Source organism: Mesoplodon mirus (assembly GCF_964341445.2).
Source record: "Mesoplodon mirus genome assembly, chromosome: 4".
NCBI lineage: Eukaryota > Metazoa > Chordata > Mammalia > Artiodactyla > Ziphiidae > Mesoplodon > Mesoplodon mirus.
Genome location: NC_138979.1, coordinates 4,699,172 through 4,712,503, shown reverse-complemented (window position 1 = coordinate 4,712,503; position 13,332 = coordinate 4,699,172). Strand labels below are relative to the sequence as shown.

The 13,332-nt window shown below is 38.0% G+C and overlaps 1 protein-coding gene across 1 annotated transcript in view; it reads left to right on the top strand.

The window, feature by feature from the left end:
- The window catches only part of SLC39A12 (solute carrier family 39 member 12), a 75,588-nt gene that overhangs the window by 23,972 nt on the left and 38,284 nt on the right, over positions 1-13,332 (top strand). The window contains exons 5-6 of the mRNA XM_082620017.1: positions 5,341-5,513; positions 9,575-9,746. Of these exons, the coding sequence (XP_082476143.1) occupies positions 5,341-5,513; positions 9,575-9,746 (345 nt within the window). The remainder of the gene's footprint in view (positions 1-5,340; positions 5,514-9,574; positions 9,747-13,332) is intronic.

Genomic DNA, 13,332 nt, shown 5'->3' with positions numbered 1-13,332 from the left:
CTTAACAATTAGCAGCAATTGGATAATCTTATATTTGCCTGCATCCTCTCCCAATCACTTGATTATTTTGAAGCAATCAACCTGTACATATTTCTGTATGAATCTCTAAAAGAGGAGGATTTTTTAAAAAGCATCATCACAGCTAAAAAAGATGAATGATTCCTTAATATCATAAAAATTTCCTTCATGTTCACATTTTTCTGCTTTTTAAAAAATATTTTTAGTTTTTATTGAACCAGGATGTAAATAAGGTCCATAAAATGTGAATTGTTGGTATGTCTCTGACGTTTTACTTTTGATAGGTGTCATGCCCTTCCCCTCCATTCTATTTTGTTGCAAATTTTTTGTTGAAAAAAACAAAAAGGGATCATTTATCCCATCTGGATTTTGCTGATTGCATTCCTACTCATTTTACACGTGTTTCTTTTTTTTTAATTAATTAATTTATTTATTTTTGGCTGCCCTGGGTCTCCGTTGCTGTGCACGGGCTTTCTCTAGCTGCAGTGAGCGGGGGCTGCTCTTCGTTGCCTTGCGTGGACTTCTCATTTCGGTGGCTTCTCTTGTTGAGGAGCATAGACTTTAGGCACGCGGGCTTCAGTAGTTGTGGCGCACGGGCTCAGTAGTTGTGGCTTGTGGGCTCTAGAGCGCAGGCTCAGTAGTTGTGGCGCACGGGCTTAGTTGCTCCGTGGCATGTGGGATCTTCCCGGACCAGGGCTCGAATCCATGCCCCCTGCATTGGCAGGCAGATTCTTAACCACTGTGCCACCAGGGAAGTCCCTTACATGTGTTTCTATGCACCGTGTTTCGTGTATATTGATTTTTATACGTAGAGGTTTGATTAGTTTTAGGTTGCTTATTTATTTGGGGCTACAGTCTGATCGTTGGTATCTTCCATTGACAACACATAACATCTGGTTGTCTCTTTCTGAGAAGTTATAAGCTATTGATGGTCATTGCCTAGATTGATCAATTGTTTGGGGCTTACACAGTGGTGATCTTCTAATTCTCTCAGTTCTTCTTCATGTTTCCGTGTAATAATTCTTTAGTGGAAAATCTTTCCCTCACCATAATTTCATTTTATTGAGGTTCTTAAAGGAAAGTAAGGATAAACTCTTGATTCTTTAATTTACCACTTTACAAAATAATAACATTTTCCTTGCATCCTTCAAGGAACAATGAGCTTTTCTTTTTATATCATTATGATTTCTTATCTCTCAATCTATTGTCATTATTATCCTTTTGATACTCAGATCGTTCCCTCTTTGAGAAGTGGAATCTTATTCAAGGTGGCTGTAAGTCCTTTGTCAAAACCCTTAACACATTTTATATCTCCCTTGCTCTCCAGTATAAAATATTCCAGGTTCATCTTGTACATTTTCTGCCTAAGCTGGGATAATTGTTTCTCCAAATATTTTTTATCTTTATATAAACCAGTTAATCAAACTTTTCTCTTATTGCTTTTGGATTTTGAGTTAGAGTTGAGAAAGTTTCCCACATTCCCAGGTTATAGAAGAAGTTACTTGTGTTTTCTTCTAGTACTTGTATGCTTGCATTTCTGATCCATTTAGGATTAATTCTGGTGCATGTTGTGAGGATTAGATCCAGTTTATTTTCTCTGTACGACTATGCAGTTTTCTTTATACCTTTTATTTAAAATGCAGTGGAAATTATTTCCTCCACTGGTTTGAGATGCTTCTTTTATATAATAAAATGATAAATGCAATCAGGTCTATTTCTGTTTTCCATTCTGTTCTATTGGCCCACTTGTCTATGCATGTGCCAGTACTGTACTGTTTTACTTATAGTGGCTTTATAGTATATTTTAATTTCTGATAGAGCTAGCCTTCTTCATTGCTCTTCTTTTCAGGGTCTTCCTGGCTTATTCACTCTTCCTAACAAATATCACCTAACTGTCAAGCTCTGGGAAAAAATAACCCTGTGATAATTTTATTATAATTGCAAAATAATTATAAAGTAACTTAGAAATGATATTTATAAGATGTTGCATTTTTATATCCCATAGTGTTTCTGTTTGTGCATATCTACATGTGTGCTTTTGTGGAGTGTTTTATTATTTCCCTCACATAGGTTTTAGACATTTCCTGGTACATTTATACCTAGGCATTTAACCTTCCTTTTGGCTCTCTTACCTGGGGTCCTCTCTTTCATTACAGCTTCTAACTGGTCATTGTCTATGTGAAGGTTAGTGATTCTTTATAGATTAATTTTATAACCTGTCCCATGATTAAATATTTCATGTTATTTTGCCCTAATTTTTTAGTTTTCAGACAGTTTTGCCTCTTCTTTTTCAATTCGTGCGTCTCTTTTCTTTGTCATCTAATTACATTGCTTAATAACCCCAATATAATGGTAAATATTTTGAGGATGGTCTGTACCCTTATCATGTTCTAGACTTTGAAAGAAAAGTTTGTTTCCTCATTGAGTTGAGAGAACAATGATAAAGAAATATATTTATAGTCTTTTATATTAACCCACATATTTATATTTCTAGTACTCTTCATTTCTTCCTATGGACTTGACTTACCATTCAGATCATTTCTTTTCAGCTTAAATAACTTCATCTAGTGTTTCTTTTCTTTTTTTTTTTTTTGGCGGTACGCGGGCTTCTCACTGCTGTGGCCTCTCCCGTTGTGGAGCACAGGCTCCGGATGCGCAGGCTCAGCGGCCATGGCGCACGGACCCAGCCGCTCCGCGGTATGTGGGATCTTCCCAGACCGGAGAACGAACCCGTGTCCCCTGCATCGGCAGGCGGACTCTCACCCACTGCGCCACCAGGGAAGCCCTAGTGTTTCTTATAAGACAGTTTGGGTACCAATGAATTCTCCATTCATTGTTTATCTGGGAATAATTTTATTTCACCTTCATTTTAAAAATTCATTTATTATTTATATTATTTTTTAACATCTTTATTGGAGTATAATTGCTTTACAATGGTGTTAGTTTCTGCTGTATAACAAAGTGAATCAGCTTTACGTATACATATATCCCCATATCTCCTCCCTCTTGCATCTCCCTCCCACCCTCCCTATCCCACCCCTCTAGGTGGTCACAGAGCACTGAGCTGATCTCCCTGTGCTATGCGGCTGCTTCCCACTAGCCATCTATTTTACATTTGGTAGTGTATATATGTCCATGCCACTCTCTCACTTCATCCCACCTTACCCTTCCCCCTCCCCGTGTCCTCAAGTCTTTTCTCTATGTCTGCATCTTTATTCCTCTCCTGCCCCTAGGTTCTTCAGAACCTTTTTTTTTTTTTAGATTCCATATATATGTATTAGCATACAGTATTTTCTCTTTCTGACTTACTTCACTCCGTATGACAGACTCTAGGTCCATCCACCTCACTACAAATAACTCAATTTAATTTCTTTTTATGGCTGAGTAATATTCCATTGTATATATGAGCCACATCTTCTTTATTCATTCATCTGTCGATGGACACCTAGGTTGCTTCCTCACCTTCATTTTTGAAGGGTTGTTTTGCTGGATATTAAATCCGTAATTGACAGTTTTTTCTTTCAGCATTTTGAACATCTTATTCCACTACTTTCTGGCCTCTGTTTTTCAGATGGGAAGTCAGCTATTGATTGTATCAATGCTCCCTGGTATGTGATGAGTCATTTTTCCATCACTGCTTTCAAGATATATCTTTGTCTTTGACTTTCAACCGTTTGACTATGTCTGGGTTTGAATCTTTTATATTTATCCTACTTGATGTCTGATGAGCTTCTTTTTGTTTTGTTTTGTTTGTTTGTTTGTTTTTTGACCATGCCCCATATTATTTCCCCAACCTGGGACCTTGACAGTGAGAGCATGGAGTCCTAGCCACTGGACCACCAGGGAATTCCCTCTGATGAATTTTTTGAACATTGTAGATTAAGGCTTTACATCAAATTCAGAAAGTTTTTAACCATTATTTTCTCCAGTATCTTTTTCTACTTCTTTCTCTTTCTTCTCTCCAAGTGACTGCCACTACATATGGGTCAGTATATTTGCTGATTCCCACACGTCTCTGAGACTTGTTCTTTCTTTTTCTCTTTGTTCTTCAGATTAGATTATTTCTATTAATTTATCCCCATATTCAGCAATTCTTTCTTCTACCATCTCAATATGCTGTTGCACTCCTCTAGTGAATTTTTCACTTCATTTATTCTGTTCTTCTGCTCCAGAATTTCCATTTAGACTTTTATATGGTTTTGATCTCCTGATTAGAAATTGCTATTTGTTAATTTATTATTGTCATACTTTCCTTTAATTTCTCAAATATTATTCTCTTTAGTTCCTTGAACATACTTATAATGACTGCTTTGAAGTCTTCATCTGGTAAATCCAACATCTGGGAATACTCAGATACATATTTATTGACTGCTTTTTTCCCTGACTCTGAGTCACACTTTTCCATTTCTTTGCAGGTCTCTCTCTCTTTTTTTGTTGTTGTTGTTATTGAAACTGGCCATTTAAAGTAAAATATTGTAGTAATTCTAGTTTTCAGTTTTCCTACTACTGATGGTAACATTTAGGAAAACACCAGAGGTATTTTTTTCACAAATAGAAAGATGAATAAATTCCAAGAAATTCACCATAATATTTAATTGTTCTCTGTATCAATCATTTTTTAAGGCTACAGCTGTACCAAGGGAAAACTAAACTGCAGTCTGCAAACTGACAACCATACCACAGTAGCATTAGAAAACAAAGTCTCGTTTGTCCCAGTAATCCCAGCTGTTTTTCAATTCCTGTTTCTTTCCTGCATTAAACACTGAAGAGGAAAATGATTAGATTGACTTTACATTAAAGTTATAGTTAATCTACTAAGGATGTATAGTGCCTAAAGGGAATAAATTTTCTAAGGATTAAATCAGTTTCATCTTTTGTTTATATTTTTATAGGGAACACCTAGAAAAAGAATTAGTTGTCTTATCAGAAGGCACTCCATTTTTGGAATTGCTCATTTCATCATGGTTCAGCCCTAAGATCTCAAGATCTTGTGAGAGAATCATTAACCATGTGAAGTATAAATATTCTTTATTCTTTTTTTTTTTTTTTTTGACCATGCCGTGCAGCATGTGGGATCTTAGTTCCCTGACCAGGGATTGAACCTGTACCCTCTGTATTGGAAGCACAGGGTCTTAACCACTGGACCACCAGGGAAGTCCCTAAATGCTCTCTGTTCTTGTTCAGAGTAAAACCTTGGCTTTTCCTTAGAACTTAGAAATTTACTTAGTAAATATCTATGCTGTGGCCGTGTGAAATTGTGATTATTCTGAAACTGGCCTGTCTTTATTCTATGTGACACCAGATTTTGTATGAAATTTCTAGAACTAGACCAACTCCTCAACACTCTCTGGACTAAAAATACCTGTATCAGAAAAGATAGAATCCATCAACTTCAAAGGGAACAAAACAACCTAACAATCCATGATTGGGCCTACCCTAATCTATCTGTATCCGAGGACCCAGGATCAGATGACAGTCCAATTTCCTGGGATCAGGTATTGTCATTATTCCTCTTGTACCATCATTTGCTATTGTCAAAGGAAGTAGCTGTGAACATTCTCTAAGAGTTGTTGAAAAGTTAAAGGATAATGTAGATTTCCTTAAATGTAAAAATATTCTATTTCCACAGTGTGGGCAGGGTTTTTTTCTTTTTACAAGTGGGTCTCTATAGACATAAACTTGAGGTCAAGTTATTTAGGAGAATGATATATATTACTCTTTCCTCCACCGGGTCCATACTGAATGCATGAATAATTAATTCAGCAGACCTGTGAGCATTTACTATGTGCTAGTCACCATCATGGGCACCAGGGAAAGATAACTGAACAAAAATAGGCACGGCTTCTATGGAGCTAACAGGGTAGTGGGAGGATATAGACTTTATATAAAAACTTACAATGATGAATGAACACTTTAAAGTTGGATTAGATTATGAAGAGATTACTTTGGATTTTGAGCAACAGATAAATATTTGTATAGTAGGTAGCCCTGAGAAGGTTTTTGAGAAAAGGTGATATATGAGCCTATAAACATGTTCATATTCTTATTTCCTAAAGTTGTGTTCCAAAGTACATTCACTAGTCTACCTAGATAATTCTTGAAAAGGGGTGCTATGGTCAAATCTAACTGGGAAATACTGAAGATACATATTGCACTGTAGCATATTAATGTGTCTGGGGAGATCCTTTAGTAAATAAAATTCTGTAATCTTATTGGATCCAGCATTTTTCAGACTCTGTTACACATAGAAACCTTCCCTGCCCTTATTATTTAAAATCTTGAAAAATTGATATTCCATGATAATGGCTTACATTTAATGAGTAAATTAATACTATGTATTAGAACTGCACAATTTCACCTGCATTCTTCATATAATTATTACAACAGTTGTATGAAGTTAGGTTATGTGATTGCATCCTACAGATTAGGAAATTGAGGCATGGAGCTAATAAGTAGTTGCTTGAGTTTACAGAAACTGAGGTATATACATAGGTTGTCTGATGGCATATTCTGTGCTCTGAACAACTATGTTGTTTGAAAAATGTTGATTTAAAGAAATAAAACAATTTTGGTATTTATATCTTGGATGAGCTACTATTCCTATTAAGCACAGTCTGTATTTTAAAAGAGCAAAATTCCTTAAATATTCCTAACAATAGTGAAGGTCGTTCCTGTAAGTTATGAATGATTGGGCATTATCACATATTTTTGCTACGATATATTTTAAAAAGTGAATTTCTATTATTAGGCCACATATCAAACGCATCAATTAAAGCTGATTCTCTCAAACTCACACTTAGTGTATTCAACTGAAGGTAACAAGAGTTGATGCCTATATTAATCCTTATTTGTAAAGTCTCTTTAAATATTTCTTCAGGGCCAGCTCTTAGAAGGGAACCCATTTGTCTGATGGAGACCCTATTTGCATAAAGAATGAACGTTATGTCTCAAAATTTAGGGGTTACCTACTTAAGGCATGCATCTTCTAAGAGCAGTAATAATCATTTTCTGTATTGACTCTGCAAGATAAACGAAACAACCTCTTTCTCAATTCTTCTCTGTTCCAACATGTCACTTTCTTTGTGACTTTTGAGGGGATCCTAAGGTAAGAAGCTAGATCTGGAGATACTGCCTATATTATTTAGACCAGTGATTCTCAAAGTGTTGTCCCTGGACCAGCAGTATCAGCAGCACCTGGGACCTTGTTGGAAATGGAAATTCTCAGGTCCCACCCCAGAATCTACTGAATTGTACCCTACAATTGTGGAGTCCATCACCCTGTCTTTTAACAAGCCCTCCAAGGGATTCTCAAAACTAAAGTTCCAGAAGCAACACTTCAGAATGTGTTTGTAAAGTTTCCACAGAAATCTGATGATGTCAACACAAGTGTACAAGTATGTTGAAGTTTTATGTGAAGGAATAAAGCTATTTCAAAGGTTATTGATAATCTAAATTTCCATTCTGTTTTCTTCTTCATGAAAAACATTTTGTCTACCAAAATTTTATAGGATATAATGAATCCCTTTAAGGACATTTGTGTTAGTGATTTCAGAAGAAATTTAATGCAACAATAACCTAAATAGTACAGGAACAGCAAGTAAATATCAAGGGCATAGAAGCTTATAATAGAATAACCTTACTCTATGAGAAGGTATTCTAAAACTAGAAACTATTCAGTTCCTTGACAGTGAACTGCGGGAAGATGCATGGCATTCTTTTCATGTTTATCTTTCCACTCTCTTACTTCCCAGGCAGGCATTTTTCAATGAGAATGTTTATTGTGAAGGATTCATTATCAGAAGTTTGTTGTTAGTTTCCCTTTAGTGTTGCCAGTATTTTTAATGATGAAGTAATTCTATTCCATGATTAATAAATGATACAAAAGGGACTATTGTCTTTGGTGTAAATTATTTTGATAAAGGGAAAAAAATCACAAGTTTAGCTTTCTGCTGCTGCTTCTTGTAGTAGAAAGCTTTGGGAGTTCTTGCCCAATCCCTTTCTGAGAAATGGCTTTCTCACCCACAGTGCTGGGTCCAGAAACCATGTTTGAAGAGCATGGCCCCACCTCCTATCTCAGGGGCAAAACTGATGGAATCAAATGGGTATTTGACCAAGAAAACCCATCTATAGCTTTGCTGAGCCAATCAGATCTGTCAGGGTTGGCAGACTCAATCCAATTTTCGGTTCTTGGATGAAAAGGTCACCTTAGGGTCAGGGCTTATATGGCCATGTGTTTATTAAAGAGAGAAGACCAGACTTTGAAAGGAAGTAGATGTCTGCAGAGGGAAAGAGAAAGAAGAAAATACTAAGCCCCAAAGAGACAGAGAAAAGTCATTGGTTCTAATTTTCCAGCTTCCGGTTCAGTTCCTCTTGAAATGTGGCTGTCCTTCCCATCGCACACATCCTCTGTAAGCTTCATGCATCCTCCTCTTGGTGTCTGCTGGTTTGAGTAGGTTCTGTTCCATGCAACCAAACATCTCCCAATCAAGATAAAGCTTTTTTAACCCTTGGAATCATCCCAAAGAATTTTTGTGTGGGAGAATCCAGCAAATGTGTCATCATTATTTTCTGATTAGCCATGTGCCTTTGTTTAAATTCCCTACTTTCTACAGCATGGCAGATCAGACAATCCTTGTATACATCGCTGACTTTTTTAAAGATACCTTACTGTAACTAAAGATCACACTGATCTTGCATTGGGGTCTTATTTCAGTAGAAGATACGCATTTGTGCTAGTGAAACTATACACCCTTCTCATCCACGTATGAAAACTTTTCAGTGTAATTTTTGATGCACAAAATGTCAGCCCTTAACACTTCTGAAATGGACAGATGCTTTGAGGCAATTTTTAGAGACCCGTTTCATTTGTTGTCTGTTTCTACTTCTTATCTCATAAATATCCCTATACAATATGAAAAAAATCACAGAGATCTAGATAAAAATTAGTGAAATCAGTAGGCAATAACAGTGATTTCAATTGTTTTTGTGGTGGAAGGCTGTCACGGGACAGAGGTAGCCATATCGTTCAGTGTTTACACACCAGCGAGTTGATACAGCATTCACTTTTAAAAATATTACCTTTACTTTTACTGCTTTTGAAAAATGCATGTTGCCTACAAAGGCTTGCTAAATCAGAGAATATTAAAGATGATGACCTCATTACCTCAGAGCTCCTGTTTATCCTGTGAAGTCTTAGCTTTGTTCATAATACAAAGCCATCCCCCCTCAAGGTTTCCTTAGGCTGCTGGTTAGAACACTATCCAACACATTGTAAAACACGGTGCATCTCTTCAGGAAAGACAAAAGTGTGCAAAACTCCTACTATATAATACTCAGAATGAAAGTGAGATACAGCTGCTTTAATCAGAGATGAAAGATAATCCTGGGGAATTAGTTATGGACAAAAGGCTTCAGGGAGACACACACAGTAATGGCTTCGTGTGGAAGGGTTGACTTGAACCCTTCCGTTTAGTTCTGACTCCTCAAGGATGGTAGTCAATGGGGAATTTGGTTCGGTGCTGAGGATGGTAACAGTGTTATGTTCTTCCTCCTACAGACTTGCTTCTCTGCTGGACAATTCGTGGAGATATTTCTACAGAACAAGCTTTCAGCCATTTCTAAGGAGGACTTTAAGCAAATGAGTCCAGGAATCATCCAACAATTGCTGAGCTGCTCTTGCCAGCTGCCCCAGGACCAACAAGCAAAGCTGGCACCCCCCACTCCAGAGAGTAAGTTCTGGTTCTTTACTCGGAAAGCTAATGCACACAGTGTATGCAATAATGATGGTAAGTGAAGGATACGTACCGTATACCAAGCACCGCTCTAAGCATTTTACATTGATCAGCTCACTGAGTCCTCACACAGTGCCACCAGCTAGAAATTATTATTATTATCCTCACTTTAGAGATGAGGAAACTGAAGCACAGAGAAGTTAAGTGGCTTGCCCATGGACACATAGCTGGTAAGTGATAGAGCTGGGATTCAAACCCAGACAAGCTGTTTTTAACCACCTATGCTATACTGCCTTTCAACGAATATTTTATATTTTGTGTATAGCTTATATAAATCAAGTTTGTCCCCTGTATTTGACTCAAGCATGGACCAACTTCAAAGTCCATAGTTGAGATATGGCATGGTATATGCGAAAGAACATCAGTGCTGGGATCAGAAATGCAGAGCTGAGGCATGCCTTCTTTCCCCAGCCAACTCTGTGATCTTCAGCAATCTCTTTATATCCCAAGCCCATCTCTTTCTCTGCACAGTGGGAAGTAGTGATATTACAGGGCTTCCTATCCATTTCCACATGATGGCACACAGTAAAAATGAAGGCACATTGGGGTAAACCAAAGAGGCTGTTCTGGGATGGAGGTGACCAGTGCAAGGAGGTGCCAGCCTCCCGGTTGTGGAAGTGACAGGATCAATATTCACACTCACCTGTGACCCATAACATCACTGCAGTATGTGAGCACTACTCTAAGACTTCACAGTATACCAGTCCAGTTCCAATGGGCTAATGCATACAAAAATGCATTCTGTAAATTTAAAGCACCTGACATTTAAAAGTCAAAAGAAAAAAAAGTGGTGGCTTAAGAACATCTATGATGGATAGTAAAAATATGACATTTAACTATATTTAAAATATTACCATTGATCTGAGGGCCTTACACATTTTTCAGAACTGCTTTTCTTTCTCTTTGAGGTAGTCTGCAATGCCCATCATAGCAGAATTGTTCAGTTACTTATTTCTAACTCATAATGGATTCTACATCGAGTGATTCATTTGAAGATTGTGAACAAAAACATGCCAGGTCCATACATCTAAGACTCCACGTTCACGGAGAGGAAAAAAAGCTTCATTGAAAAGTGAGCAGCTAAATAATTCAACACCTTGTGGTCAGTGATGGCTCAAAAATGGATCTGTATAACCAGACACCTCCCTGGCACGGGGTCTGGTTATACAGGCCAATTGGAAACAGGGTTTTGGACTGAAGATCCATGAAAAAAGCTTAATTCCCTTTTTAATTAACTTCTAGACCCTTCTAGGAAATAGTCTTCCTGAGAAAAATCCAAACAAGTCATACTCACTAAAAGAACCTAGAAAAACATCACCGTCCTCAATTTAAATGGTTGCATCATATAACTAAAGAGAAAGGTTTGTGTTGTTGGCCTTTTGAAATTACAAGAATGTAAGACATTAAAGAGGGGAAGACACAGGGAGACGTTATTTAGAACACAGTGTTCAGTATGCTGAAACTCAACCCCTAAGCACCACCTTCAATTGAATTTCCAGGAAAGAATGCTCTGGCCGTGTAGAAATCATTTCAGACCTGTTCAAAGAAGCTGCTCAGGATTGGTTAAGAATTTAGTTGGTAGGTCCAGTTCTGTTGTAAGGATGGGAAAGATTTATATCAAATCTGACTCCAATCAAGAAAGATGTACAAGCTCCCAAGGAAGGAAACATCCTTTCTCTTCCAAAACCACACTGTAGCTGCCCTCAGGACAATGGGGAAAGTAGAAGAATTAAAGAACTTGAAACTTTGCCTTTTGCCTGGGAAATGTCAGCCCCTAATTTGTCCTTGCTGAATTCCTGACATTTTCTGATCTTTTGTAGCCACCATGAAAATGTGGCAACTTTGAACTTTATTAGGCACCCAGGTGCTCATGTTAAACTTCAGATGTCTTTATCTGTTGGTCAGTCACTTTCCCACTGACTGTCTATTTGTGGAAGATTGGGATGTAAAACTTGGTTAAATATTTCTAGGGATTTTTTAACAACATAGGTATTAAATTAGAGCAAAATAAAACCTCTAGGCAGGTGCATGATCATTCCAGACTATTTCTGTTATTTTTTTTAATGTCGTAAAAAATACATGCAGTTTACCATCTCAACCCTTTTAAGTGTACGGTTCGATAGTATTAAATATTTTCACATTGCTCTGCAACAGATCTCTAGAAATGCCTCATCTTGCAAAACTGAAACTCTGTATCTGTTGAACAACAGCCGTTTTATAGATTTCCCTAGCAGCGAAGGAGTAGCGGTGAGGGTGGGAAGACTCACAGCGAGGGAGTAGCGGTGAGGGTGGGAAAGCTCACGGCTGAGGAGTAGCGGTGAGGGTGGGAAAGCTCACGGCGGAGGAGTAGCGGTGAGGGTGGGAAGACTCACGGCGGAGGAGTCACGGTGAGGGTGGGAAGACTCACGGCGAGGGAGTAGCGGTGAGGGTGGGAAGACTCACGGCGAGGGAGTAGCGGTGAGGGTGGGAAGACTCACGGCGGAGGAGTAGCGCTGAGGGTGGGAAGACTCACGGCGGAGGAGTCGCGGTGAGGGTGGGAAGACTCACGGCGGAGGAGTCGCGGTGAGGGTGGGAAGACTCACGGCGGAGGAGTCGCGGTGAGGGTGGGAAGACTCACGGCGGAGGAGTAGCGCTGAGGGTGGGAAGACTCACGGCGGAGGAGTCGCGGTGAGGGTGGGAAAGCTCACGGCGGAGGAGTAGCGGTGAGGATAGGAAAACTCAAAGTGTGGAAGTTTTTTGCCTCCTCCGAGTACACTACCAACTTTATTTTAATGTTCGATCTCTGTATAATTTAGAGCTTATACTTCGATAAGGGTCCTCTTCACATCACAAGCCTGTTGTCATCTTACCAGCTAGTGTCATTACCATGACCTACTGTGGAGAATGACTGTCCCAGAAAAGTACAAGAATGATGAGGATGCAACATCTTCAATTATAACACATTTTAAGATGGTAATTTCTTAAAATCCACAATGGGCTTTAAGTGCAATAGTATGATAGCTGAAATTGTTTGATTTTTCATCTATCTGTGGTCACGAAAGGAAATGATAGTTTAATTTTGTAATTACCTACCTTCCTTGTTTACAAACCATTTGGCCTGACATTAGTAACTTCTGAGTTGAAACAGAGTATTCGCTCTGAATATCTGCAACCAAAGGAAAATGGTGTGTGAATACTCTTTATCCCCAAATCATATATACTTGACTCTGAAAGCCATTTCTTTCTCTTAATCTTTCTCTTTCTTCCTTTACCCTTTTATTTCTTCTCCCCTCCTACGTATTTGTTTCTGTTTGAATAATTGTAAAAAATTGCACTTTCTGAACATTTAAAAAATCTAGAAGCTTAGAAATACAGAATAAATTTTAGGGGTTATAAAAACTTATTGCAATAATCCAAAAGGTAGGCTGTCCAAATTTATATTATCATCCATTACACATTGACTGATCAGTTTTTACCAATACAGTCGCTTGTTTTAGTCACTGAGAATAAGAAACACTTCTGACATCACAAATAATTTTGAGAA